Source organism: Chrysemys picta, chromosome 5 (genome assembly GCF_011386835.1).
Source record: "Chrysemys picta bellii isolate R12L10 chromosome 5, ASM1138683v2, whole genome shotgun sequence".
Lineage (NCBI taxonomy): Eukaryota > Metazoa > Chordata > Testudines > Emydidae > Chrysemys > Chrysemys picta.
In genome coordinates this window covers 113,885,807-113,899,346 of record NC_088795.1, presented here as the reverse complement: position 1 = coordinate 113,899,346, position 13,540 = coordinate 113,885,807, and the positions used below count along the sequence as shown (strand labels likewise).

Here is a 13,540-nt window from a genome sequence, read left to right as displayed (position 1 = left end):
GACTATTCTACTTCTGTGCTTGGAAACAGGGATCCTTTTATGTGAACTGCCCTGACTGGTGATACATTGGCTTGTGCTGAACTGAATGGTAGGATTACTGGTTGCAAATTGGAACTCCTCACACCATCTTATTTGTTCAGTAAAGGATATGCAGTCCAACAAAATGAGATGATACTGGCTTTGCAGTTGTTTTTGTAGCGCTGACTGAGATGGATGTATTATTGTTCTCAGCTTCAGGGAATTTATGCTGCTTGGATTGTGTGTTCCTCCAGTGACTAGAATCCTTGCCTGATGTGTTTCTATACAGCTTCCCATCCTTTTAAGCACCCATCACTGCTCTTTCACAGTATGAAAGTAATGTTCCCTATATAATGCAGTTCATATTTGTCCATTATTTTTAACTGTTTGCATGATTGTTTCTGGCACCAGGAAGAAATGTTGGGAGACAAACCTCTTGATAAAACAAGTTGTTTAACAAGAACTATTACAAAAACGTCATATGCTCTTTGCATTAGTTTCATAAATTATACCATCAGTCTCAGCAGTCACAGAAGGTTATCTATATGCACTTTTAGAAATCTGTCTTCTGATAAAATTGCTCTCCCATTTTTGTTGTCTGTGTTCACTGTATGGTGAGCTATTCTCTGACTGTAATAGACTACTCTTTTACATATTACAAATTCATGCATCCAGCTCTATTATAATGATCTACTGTAAGTTGCTTTATTTGCTTCTTCCCGTGAGCCTGTTTTTATTATAACAGTATCTAGAAATAAGGGGGAAATCCCTCTTTCTCAATTCTGTTATTACAACTACTAGGATTTTGTGGAGATGGACTTTGGGATATTTCCTGTGGATTGCTTGCATAGGAATAAATATAGATACATCCAGTAATATATCCTTCCCATAGCAGTGATATAATAAATCTGGTCACACTGAAGATATTATTGCCAATGTGTACATCATAAACATGGTTTATCAAATTCAACACAGCATGAACGGCTTGATCTGTACACCAGAGGAATAGTATATGATGGAACTCACTTAACTATTTCTATCTCAAACACATTTAAATAGCTATTATCATGTTCATTTATTTTTGTGTTTGTAAAAGTTAGGAATGGAATGAAAGATATTCCCTCTGTTTTTAAAAACTATCAGATATCTTTGAAATATCACCTCTGTTCTTGTTACTGGGATAACATTGTGGTTGGCACTCTATAAATAGATGGATAACCCATCCTCCCATTGCCTCTTTAGCAAATGGAGTCAAAGAGTATATCCCCTTTAAGAACAATGCCCCGATATTTAGTGAACTTTTGATACCCTCCTTTTGTTTTGTTAATAGTGAAAGCGTTCAAAATAATACTTGTAATAACTTTAATACAAATTAATAGTATATTTCCTGATGTTACCTCTGTTTCATAATATTACTCTTCCATGCTCAGAATATTTATTGATTAGCTCTCTAGTCAGAGGGATGTAAGAAAAATGTTTTCTGTAAGTCATAGCTGCTGAGAGATTATAATTTTCTTTTTCAGTATGCTGTTTCTTCATTTTCCCAGTGCTTTTCCTAAAAATTTTGCTGAGACATATCAGTTTTGCATATCTGCACATCTTCAAGGAATGGGGGCATAGCTGTCTCCTCAGTATAGCATTGGTGAAAAATGCGCTTTCTGAAAACTTCAATGCATGAAAAAAAGAAGATGGTGTTTGGGAGCTCTTACAGACTCTGGTTTAAAGCTTCATCCTTGAATAACTTTTGTTTTATTATGATACTGTGGCATGGGAGAAATAAATTGAAGTCTGCAAGATACCTCGTAATGTCAGGATATTTTTCCTTAGGGAAAACTCTTTTTAATCCTTTGGGTCCTTTTTTTGGAGAGGAGGTGGGGAGGAGCATGGAATCCTTTGGATGATGTGACTGAATCATGAACTAATAACAAAATGGCTGTTTGGAGTGTGAAGGTAAGGAAGTTTACCTGTCAAATTCTAGTTCCTTCTTGCTTGGTGTTGCCTGAATAGAATGTTCCCACTCACTTTTAATTCATGAGTTTTAGAGCTTTGCCCCAGTCCAGACATACAATAGGAAACTGCATATCTGAAAACAGTAGGGCTCGACCTGGAGAAAGATATAGGTGAATATGCATGTTCAAACTTTTCTTACCTCTGCCATTTGAAAAAAATAATTGCGACCCCAGTTAAAATAAATTCTGAGATAAAGTAGGAACATACAATCTTTTTTTTTTTTCAGTCTAAGGACTAGGGAGAAAATAGGAGTCCCAAATCTTGATTTATATTGGGGTGTCACTTATTATCCTTTTGTCCACAATTTGGCTCTAATCCTGCAAGGATGTACACATGAATAGTCTTACTGAAGTGAATATGATTATTTGCATGTGTAAGTGTGTGCAGGATTGGGGGCATAATCATTTCATATATTTTACTACTTTCCCTTCCCTTTGACTGTATTTACAAAAAATAATAAAAAGAATAAGGTAAGGTTTTCCTGCATTTATTTAGCAGGAAAAGATTTCCTGACTCTGTCCCTTTAAAAACAAATCACAGTGACCTTCCTTAGCAACCTTGTTGCTAAGATGGACATTTTTGTTATGCCAGACTGTTGACTGCAACTTCAGAAGTACTGCCTAAGAAAACCAAGGTATGACTCAATTGTTTCCCTTTTGGGTCTTTTTAAAAATCCCCACATTCTCCATTTTTCATTAAAGAGAGAAATGTAAGAAACAGAAAATCTCAAAGTGATTCTCAAGGTAATTTAATTTTAAAAGTGCAATTAGTGATACTCCAGTGTATTTCTGTTTTCAGCTTTAAATTGTCTAGAGATAGACAACTCTTATGCTACTGAAAAAGTTTAAATCTCTTGCATTCTAGTATAGATAAAGGCATTCAATTATGCATTATACTTTTTTTAAAGACTTCTGCTATGGCACTTAATTTCAGGAAATATTAGAACAGTTATAGTAAGGACATTTTTATATGCTAAGATATCCCTTAGTCACTTTCGCCTACACACAGGACTATTTTAATTTGGTTTTCCAAAGTGATATTTATGTGCTATATATTAAAATGCTATAACTTTTCAATGTAATATTAGTAGGCCTTGAAATATATTTCATGTGAGTGGTGCAAAGAAGTTGCAGTTTTCAATTATATCATTATGCTTAGCAGTAGTGTGCTCTGAGCTAGTATGCAGGGAATTCATCTCTGATCTGGTGTTGAGGTTTATGCAGAAATGGAGGGAGATACAGCTTGCAACCATATAATCTGAGTTCTCATTTGGGTTTAAGAGTGCCTTGAGCAGATTTAGCTGAAATTGATTACTTGCTGACATAAACTGAATGGCTATTAAGAGCTCTTAAACCAAAGTTACCATACAAGGAGGTTGCACCTCTTTAGCTAAATCATTTTCTAACAGTTTGAGTTAAATCACTACAACTTCATCATGTAGACAAAGCTTTAAACACATCTGTACATTTCAGATTTGGCAAGAGTGAAATGCAAAGTGAACCCAGCTAAGAGTGAGAAGAAAGGGACCCCAATCTTGCAATAGACTCTATATGGACTAACAATGGGCAGTTTGTATAAAATTTACAGCAATAGGCAACTTGTATACAATTTATATTTGTTAATTTGATTCACTCTGATAGGGAATTATTAAATAAACTTGCAGATATATTTTGAAGGTCCTGGCTACAAATAGCAGAACATTATTTAGTTTTCAAAATCGTAAAACTGTTTTTTGAAGTGTTAAATACTTTAACATGTCACTTTAAATTAATAGGGTCCACGTGGGTGCAGAGGTGTGCCTTTGTGGAGTCTGTTGCATGACCAGTGCATAATCATTAAATGTGTACATCTGATTATAATATAACTAATAATTCCTGTATTACTTGTGACAGCCAGGTATTGATTGTTGCAAACATGAATTTCAATGAAGAATCCCAGATGATGGCTATGGAGGTTAGTCTGATTAGTTTAATTATTAAGGCAAAGATGGTTTATGGGGTTTTCTTTCTCTGAACATTATAGGGTTTTGTTCATATCACACTTTTGCCAGTTACCCAAATAGTAATATAATGGTCTCTTAATATAGCAGTTAATTGTCCCTTGGGCACATGCAAGTGACTCTCATTCTAACTGACGGGGGTTATTAAGAAGAGAAAATGTCTTTCTGTGCAGAAAAATCATAAACATAACACAATGTGCTATAAACTTTTTAACTTATACCAGTTTTTAATTTTGTTGCTAAATCACTGATCATAAGATGCTTTTGCTTTTTATTAAAGCTAATGTTAAAAAAATCATATAATATATAGGTTGAGAAAAGAGTGTCTGTACATAGGGGTATAGTGCTTAGATTATTCACAAATATAAAATTGGTTTTTAAAAGTTATATGATACCTAGAGTATATAATCAGCAATAACCCAAGTTTAGGTGAATAGATTTAACAATACAGTTTAGATATGAGAATCCGAATACTCGGGTACATCACTCATGAAAAGTTGTACAGAGATTTGGTTGTGGAAACAGGGCTGGCCTTACCATGAGGCGAACTGAAGCGACTATCTCAGGTGCCAGAATGTGGGGGGGCGCCACTAGGACCCAGAGTGTAGAAAATTGTGTCTGCTGCTGGTGCATATATATTCTCTCTGCTCTAGATGCACAGAGATAATGGAGTGCTATGCTGGAGGAAGGAGGGCACAAGAGACATAACAGGCAGGCAGGAGAAAAAGCGAGAGGGAATAACAGAAAGCAGCAGGAGATGCAGGGAGAGAGGTAGGGTGACCAGATAGCAAGTGTGAAAAATCGGGACCGGGGTGGGGGGTAATAGGAGCCTATATAAGAAAAAGACCCAAAAATCGGGACTGTCCCTATAAAATCGGGACATCTGGTCACCCTAGAGAGAGGGGGGGAGGAGCCTCTTATATAGCTCTCTAGCACCCCCAGGAGCTTGGACTGATTAACACCAGCTTCTCAGGGAGCTTCCTGTTTCCTGCTGCTTCCCTGAATCCACTTAAGGAGAACAGGCAGTCAACTGAAGTAGTAGGAGCCAGTTAAGCCCTTAAGATGCTGATATCTTCCCTCACTCAGGCCCTGCTACCAGCCTGCTTATTTGTCTCCTTCAATTGAGTGTTGAGAGCCACTATAGCTGGCACAGAACAGCAGTCATGAGTGAAAGAAGAAAACGCCCCTCTGGGGCAGCATTCAGAAAAAGAAAGAAAGCAAAGGAAGCTTTTCTATCTAAGCAGGAAGGAGCTCTCCTGAGATACATAGACACAAATGTTCACAGTGAGTCTTCCAGCCCCAGTGAGGATGTGAGTGGTGAGGAGATGCCTGATCTTCCAGTTAGTCAGAGTGCAGATGACCTGGCAGCTACTGCAGCATCCATATCTCCATCTCAAATGGATATAACCATGTATATTCCTGAAGAAAAGTGTAGATCAGAGAAGAGTGTGGTGGAGGCGCAAGAAACAGCTGCTGCTGAGTTTAGTCCCTTAAGTCTAGATGATCCAGGACTGTGGACCCACTTGAGCCCGAGGGACTTCCTTGTACTGCATGGGCCACAGCAAGTGAAAAACTTCATGTTCCACAAAGACAATGAAAATAGAAGTTTCCATCCAACACATTATTGGTGTGAAATCCCCAATGGTGACAAAGTGGAGAGGCCATGGCTTATGTACTCAAAAACCCAGAATGCTGCATACTGTTTTTGTTGCAAACTCTTCCAGTCTAATGTTCCAGCCACATTGGATTCTACAGGAACAAAGGACTGGAAAAATCTGGCTAGAAATCTGGCATGCCATGAGAAGGCAGCAAATCACCAGAGTGCATTCTATAGGTGGAAAGAGCTTGAGATTAGACTAAGGTTAATGGCCACCATAGATGATCAGCATCAAGAGAAGATTGCATCAGAGTCTCTTTACTGGCAAAATGTTCTGAAAAGGCTCATTGCCATTGTGAGAATGCTTGCTACCCAAAACCTAGCACTGCATGGCACTTCAGATCAACTGTGTGTGCCAAACAATGGAAACTTCCTTAAAATGTGGAGCTGATGGCTGAGTTTGATGCTATACTCCAGGAGCAACTAAGAAGAGTCACCACCCAAGAAATGTACATACACTACTACCTTGGAAAATCAATTCAAAATGAGATCATACAGTTACTGGCAACAAAAGTCAAACAGAAGACTGTGGCAAATCTGAAGTCAACAAGATATTACTCTGTTATTCTGGACTGCACACCTGACATCAGCCATACAGAACAAATTACTTTAATGGTGTGTTTTGTAACAACAACAGAATCTAGTGAAAATATCCCTGCAATGGTGACTGTCAGAGAGCATTTTCTAGAATTTATGGACATTGATGATATTACAGGAGCTGGTATGACAAATGTGCTTCTTAAAAATCTGGAAGATACAGGAATTGCAATAGCTGACATGAGAGGTCAGGGCTACGATAATGGTGCCAACATGAGAGGAAAGAACAGAGGAGTGCAGACATGGATCTGAGAGTTAAATCCTCAAGCTTTTTTTGTCCCATTCATTGAGCTTGGTGGTCAGTGATGCAGCATCAGCTTCAAGTGCGGCTGCTGAATTTTTTAATGTAATTCAAAGCATCTATGTATTTTTCTCTGCATCAACTTATTGATGGCAAATTTTGAAGCAACATCTGGGAACATCCTCTCTGACACTGAAACCACTGAGTGCCACATAATGGGAAAGTTGAGTGGAGGCAATAAAGCCTATCAAACACCAAACTGGGAAGATAGATGATGCCATGGTTGCCATTATGGAGGATAATGCTATGACAGGAACTGTTCGTGGGAGAACAGTGGCAGAGGGAAATGGAATCACCAGAAACATACATAACTTCGAATTTCTGTGTGGCTTAGTGTTGTGGCATGACATACTGTTTGAAATAAATGTTGTAAGCAAGAGACTCCAAGGTGTTGACCTTGATATATCTGGAGCAATAGAACTGGACAAAGCAAAGTCATACCTATAGTCAGGGCCGGCTTTAGCAAGAGCGGGGCCCGATTCCGGCCGGAGCTCTGGCCAGGGTCGCGGGGCTTGGGTCCGGCCCGGAGCCGAGCTGTGGGGGCCAGAGCCGAGACGAGCCGCGGGGGCGGGCCAGGCCGGAGCCGAGCTGAGTGGGCTGGGCCCGAGCCGAGCTGAGTGGGCTGGGCCCGAGCCGAGCCCGAGCCGAGCCAAGCAGCAGGGGCCGGAGCCGAGCCGAGCCACGGGGGCCGGGCCGGGCCGAGCCGCGGGGGCCGGGCCAGGCCGGAGCCGAGCCGGGTCATAGCTGCTGAGGCCGGGGGTGCTCAGACGGGGGGCGAGGCCTGGCCGTGGGGGCCAGAGCCGAGCCGGGTCAGAGCCGCTGAGGCCGGGGGTGCTCGGCCGGGGGGCCAGGCCTGGCCGCAGGGGGCCGGGCCGGAGCCGAGCCGTGGGGGCCAGGCTGGGCCGAGCCACGGGGGCCTGGCTGGAGCCGAGCTGCGGGGGCCTGGCTGGAGCCGAGCTGCGGGGGCTGGGCCGGAGCCGAGCCGGGTCAGAGCCGCTGAGGCCGGGGGTGCTCGGCCGGGGCCGGGCCGGCGCACTTGGACAGAACCGGGGCCAGAGTGAGCTGCTTGGCCGGGCCTGGACTTGGCCGCACCGCGCCTCCCCGGAGCCCTTCTCGCGCCCCCCGCCACCCCAGCTTACCTGGTGCTGCCTGCCCGCCCCTGCTTCTTTTCAGACTTCCCGCAAACCTCTGATTCGCGGGAAGCAGGGGAGGGGGAGGAGCAGGGGGCGGAGTGTTCAGGAGAGGGGAGGAGGGAGAAGTGAGCTGGGGGCGGGGTGGAGAGCTGCGCGCGGGGCCCTCTTAGCGCGGGGCCCGATTCAGCCGAATTGGCTGAATCGGCCTAAAGCCGGCCCTGCCTATAGTCTTACCGGTCAGATGAGGGATTTCAAAACGTTCTGAAGAGTGCACAGAAGTTGGCAGAGGAACTTCACACTGAAGCTATTTTCCCACCCATTCAAGAATACAAGTTACCGAAGAGGAAGACATTTTGATTACGAGGCACGGGATAATCCCATAAGAGACTCCAAACAACAATTCAAAGTTGAATTCTTTAACCAGGTGCTAGATTGTGCAATACAGTCACAGCTGAAGAACGTTTCATGCAACTCATGGAACACAGCGGTATATTTGGGATGTTGTATGATATTCCAAAACTCACTATACCTGAAGATGACCTACACCAATAGTGCAGGGCACTAGGGACATTGTTGACACATGATGACATGCGCAGTATTGATGCGAGTAATTTAGATGATGAACTGAAAGCCCTTTCAAGATACATTTCAGCAAGATCAACTCCAAAGGCTGTTCTGAAATATATGTGCACAAATAAGATGAGCACCCTCTTTCCAAATGCTTCTGTTGGTCTGCGCATACTTCTAACACTTCCTGTAACAGTTGCCAGTGGAGAGCGCAGCTTCTCCAAGCTGAAGTTAATAAAAACACATCTACGCTCCACAATGACACAGGAGAGGCTGGTTGGCTTTGCAACAATCTCATTAGAGCATGAGCTGGCCCAGACTGTGGACCTTCAGCAGGAAGCAGTTCAAATCTTTGCAATCAAGAAGGCAGAGAAAGCACCATTTTGATTATTCAAACAGATAAAAATGTCAGTGTTTACTATGCTGACAAGAAAAGTTACATTTGTTGTTCAGGTGTTTGAAAGTTAAGTGTTACTTACAATTTTTGAACAAGGCATTTTAAGTTGTTAGTTTTCCTTTATTGGGGTAGGTAGCAGAGCAGTACCATGAAAGGAGTAGAACAGGAAGAAGGCAGAATTGAGACCTTTCAAAGTTTTGGCCCAAGCGAGGGGGCATGGGGGCATTTGAGCTCCCCGCCTCAGGTGCCAAAATGTTGTGGGCCGGCCCTGCGTGGAAAGCAAAATATATCAATGAGTGGAGATTGTTCCTCAGTAATTGAGAACTAGGTAGGTTGTCCATTTAGAAAATAAAATTCATGAGGAAAGTGTTTCAGTTACTTTCCTGACTGCGCTTCTCATCGGCACTCCAGCTCATCCCTCCTGGTATTGCCGATGTCCAGTGATGCGTTTAATGTAATGACATCTAAAGAGATTTATTATTGTAGTGCCTGCTATGTGCCAGGCATTTTCCAAATACTCAAAATGGACAGTCCTGACTCTGAGGAGTACACAATCTAAGGACAGACAAGTACCATAGATAGGTTAGGGGAAAGAGAACTGTAATAACAATATGCATGTTATATACAAGTCAACTTGATTACTATAGAAAATATTAAATGTCCACATACATTTTGATGATCATGTGAGTTAGTTACAAAATCAAGAAATTACTCAGTTTTCAAAACCTGTAAAACTGTTTTTGAAATGTTAAAATGACTATTATGTAATTTTGGAGGTAATACTTTGCAGTAATATAGGAGAGTTGTGATGTTTTTTGCAGAAGGTAAGATGATTTGTATGTGTGAATAAACTGCACGTAGGTACCTTTACAAAAGTAGAGTAGCAGACCACGTAAATAAAATGTAAGAGCAAACATATTGCTAAATAAAAGCTTCTTGAGGTCAGACTGATAAGCAGATATATTAAATATATGAAGCACAGCACTGCTTGAGGCCAGATCTTGGGGCCAGGCACACTTAGCACCCTTGAGGCCAATGGGACTATGCACGTGCAGAAGGGCTGGCAGGGCTGGGGCCTACATAAGCTGAACAAAATCCAGCAAGAGCACTTCGGCGTGACGCCTGGCTTTGTTAAACCCCTGTAACAGGAGCTGCTAGGCGAGGACCAGGCCCAAGCGGAGAAGCTGAAGCGGACTCTGAGAGCTCAGCGGCGGCGAAGAAAGCAACCCGTGAGTTGAGGACGGGCAGGTGTACAGCTGCTGCCCACTGAGCCGCGGCGGTGACCCTGCCTGGCGCCTCACGGGGCGTCCTGGGCCGGGGCCCTTTGAAGTTAGCGCAATTGGTTTCCCTGGTCGGGGCAGGGCTTCGGGAGACCAGAACTACCGCGCATGCGCGCGCGGTGATTCAAGCGTAGGCGGTGGGCGGGGCGGGTGGAGCTTCCCTGTCGGCGAGTTGGGACATGTTAGTTAGGACAGACATGACAGTTAGGAATGCTGCTGCGCGTGCGCACCTGGAGTGTAGGCTGTTGCGCGGGGGGAGGGGGATTGCGGGCACGCGGGGAGTACATCCGGGTTATGGAGCGGGGGGCGCGGAGAGGTTTCCGTGGGTGAGCTGCCGTTCCTGACATTCGGTTCCCTCCCCTCCTCCTCTGTAGCTGCTGGAGGCCGTTGGTCCCGCTGTGCTGCCTGCGGAGGAGGAGGCGGAGAAGGACCGAGCCGGGATGGCGGCGCCTGCAGCCGCTGCCCGGGCACCGCGCAGTAAGTGTGTCTGAGTGACCCTGCCGGCCTGGGGTGGGGGGTCCCGCCTGGCCCCGGCCCCAGCCCCATCCCCTTCGCGCAGAGCGGCGAGGGCGCCCGGGGAATAACCTCGCCTGGAGGGAGACCCGGGGGGCACCCACCGAGGGGCGTGTCGGGGACGCCGGCGGGTGAGCTGCAGGCGGAGTTCCAGGGGCGGCAGCGCCGCTCAGCGAGGGGTGGCTGGGGAGGACTGTGGGGCGGGGCAGGGCCGGGTGCTGCTCTGCTACTTCTGCCCGATTTGGTGACTGGCAGGTGCTGTTAGCTTGTTTTCATGCACAGCTGGAGAAACAGCGCATGATAACTGAATGCAACTGCATGTTTACCTTATATATACCCAGCACCGAGCTAGGTTACCGTTATGGAAAGGGCTGTGTACTCTTTGCTTATCCAATGAATTTTTGTCAGTACAGCGAAAAACTTCCTCTGATTAAAAATCTGGAAATGTATTAAATATTTTTCTCAGTTAAAATAAACATTTTAAATCGTTTGGGAACTACACAATATTCTTGTAATATTCCAAGGATCAAACTCTCAATTTATTAGACCATATTTGAACGTTATATCTGACACTTAAGCATTGTTCTGTGTATGATGGTGTATGAATAATATTTTGATGACAAGATTATTTTATCACTATTGTTGTCATTCATCTGCCTACAGGGCCAGGGTTCTCGACAAATTTTTCAGTGGCCTCAGCATATGGCCACCAATTCTTGCTGGTGGCCGCTCTCACTCTTTTCCTAAAATACTTAATTAGCTTTAGGAAAACCAAATAAATATGCAGATATACATGTCCAAATCATTGTAACTTATTTATTGATAGCTAGTAAGTCTGTTGTGAAAAGTGATATTAACAAACGTACAAGTATCATTTTTCACAGCAGACTTATTCAGCACTGGCAAGCCTGGAGGGTCGAGGGAGGCAGTGAGGGCGAGGGGAGAAGGGGGTTAGGGGCTGGAGGAGGTAGCGGGGGACTGGAGCCTGAAGCCTTGCGGCTGGACGATGGGGCCGAGGGACGAAGCCTGAAGCCTTGTGGCCAGAGCCCTGGGGCCTGCCATCAAGCACCACCTCTGAGAAGGCAGGGAACTCACTGGCTGCCTGCTCCTACAGCATTGTGCCCCAGGTGACTCCAGAAGGGGGCAGGGCCCAACCGCTGCTGCTAGCCCCAGCAACCAGCACCAAGGCAGTGCATCCAGGAGCAGCAGGGAGGGAGAGGGAGCACTATTTTGCCCCCCAATCATAGCCCAGGATGCTGTGGCGGCAAGAAAAGCCCCAGGTGGCGCATTTGAGAAATGCTGCAATAGAGGGCAAGAATGGAAGAATATACAGTAACTCCTCGCTTAACCTTGCAGTTGTGTTCCTGAAAAATGCAACTTTAAGTGAAACGATGTTAAGAGAATCCACTTTCCCCATAAGAATTAATGTAAATGGGGGGTGGAGGGATGTTACGTTCCAGGGAAATTTTTTTCACCAGACAAAAGACTATACTATATATATATATATATATATATATATATATATATATATACACATACACACAGTATAAGTTTTAAACAAACAATACTGGTACACAGTGATGATGATTGTGGAGCGTGGTTGAGGTGGTGAAGTCAGAGGGTGAGATATTTTCCAGGGAATGCCTTTCTGCTAAATGATGAACTAGCAGTCAGCTGAGCCCTCAAGGGTTAACCCATTGTTGTTAATGTAGCCTCACACTCTACAAGGCAGCTAATGGAGGGAGGGGAGACAGCATAGCAGACCGAGACACACCCTGTGTAAGAGAGAGAGAAATACACAAGGCCCCTTTAAGAACACTGACCCCACTCTAAGTACACTGCCTTTTTAAGTAGATCAGCAAGTTGAGACAGAAGCCACTGCCAGGAACCTCCCTCCATCCTGAGCCCTGTCGTGTCTGTCCCCTGCCCCCCCCCATGGAAATGGGGGTAAGCGGGGTGCAGGGGGAAGGAGGACACCCTGACATTAGCCTCCCTTCCCCCGCCCCTGCACAGCAAGCAGGAGGCTCTGGGGAGCAGCCTATGTTAGTGGGGGGAAGTACAGCTGAAGTGCTGGCAATTGATAGCCTGTTGGGTGGCTGCCAGACAGGGAACTCAGGGGAACAGGGCACTGAGAGGGGGGCTGCCAGTCAACCCTGGTTCCAAGCCCCCACCAGCTAGGTCCAACAGACTGCTCTTCCTGCAAGCAGTGGACAAAGCAGGCAGCTGCCAAATGTTATAAGGGAGCATTGTGCAACTTTAAATGAGCATGATTTCTAATTGATCAGCAACAACAACGAAACAACATTAACTGGGATGACTTTAAGTGAGGAGTTACTGTATTCAAACATATGCACAAAAGGGACTCTACGTGAATATTTTGCAGCAGAACACTTCATCATGGAGTTGGGGAGGGTGAAAGCACAAAGTGCTATCCAAAAACCAAGTAACTTAAATTTTGCTAGACAAAACTGTTCTTACCTTATTCCTGTCAAATATTTTAGGGAATAGTAGTACCATCAATTTTATTATGAGATTTTTTCACGGAGTGCACAAATGAGAAAAATCACCCATTTTACAAATGAGGGAAATGAGAGTTAGGAATCAAAAGGGAAAATTTCTAAAGTAAAATGAAATATATTAAGAGTGATTAGAACAGACTAATTTATTGACAAGACAATGTTTGTTACAAACTCTTAATATATCATTTTTATTTTGACATTTTCTAAAGAAAAATTTCCAGTTTGAAACAACTTTTTGTTTTCAGACTAATTAGCTTAAATTTCAAAAGGTTAAAAATACAGAATTATCAGAATATTATAGTTGACACGCCCCTTTACTGCCATTGGTTATTTTGAGTTGCAAAACTTTGAGATTTTGACTTTTTGTCCTCCTTTGGGATAGCAAAAATTTTTTAAAATCCATTTCCTACCCAGCTGCAGTTTTTAACTGCAGGTTATTTCCCTACAACATACAGATCAGCAAGAGGATGGTGTGAAAAAAACACTAATCCAGCAGATTCACCTGATTATGCACGGGCCCCGTTTCTGTGTTGATACAATTAACTTAGA

At 44.0% G+C, this 13,540-nt stretch overlaps 1 protein-coding gene across 8 annotated transcripts in view; it reads left to right on the top strand.

Moving 5' to 3' along the window:
* The first annotated feature begins 1,932 nt into the window (after nt 1–1,932).
* Nucleotides 1,933–13,540, top strand: part of CC2D2A (coiled-coil and C2 domain containing 2A) — a 124,035-nt gene continuing 112,427 nt past the window's right edge. For 4 of the 8 annotated variants that reach the window (XM_065597052.1, XM_065597050.1, XM_065597051.1 and 1 more), the window contains exons 1-4: nt 1,933–1,968; nt 3,925–3,981; nt 9,828–9,908; nt 10,334–10,436. In XM_065597052.1, coding sequence (XP_065453124.1) covers nt 1,948–1,968; nt 3,925–3,981; nt 9,828–9,908; nt 10,334–10,436 — 262 coding nt within the window. In that variant the 5' untranslated portion in view covers nt 1,933–1,947. Of the gene's footprint in view, nt 1,969–2,585; nt 2,663–3,920; nt 3,982–9,827; nt 9,909–10,333; nt 10,437–10,494; nt 10,604–13,540 lie in introns of those variants that run through there. The other 4 variants (XM_008174123.4, XM_024110678.3, XM_065597053.1 and 1 more) reach the window with 4 other exon arrangements.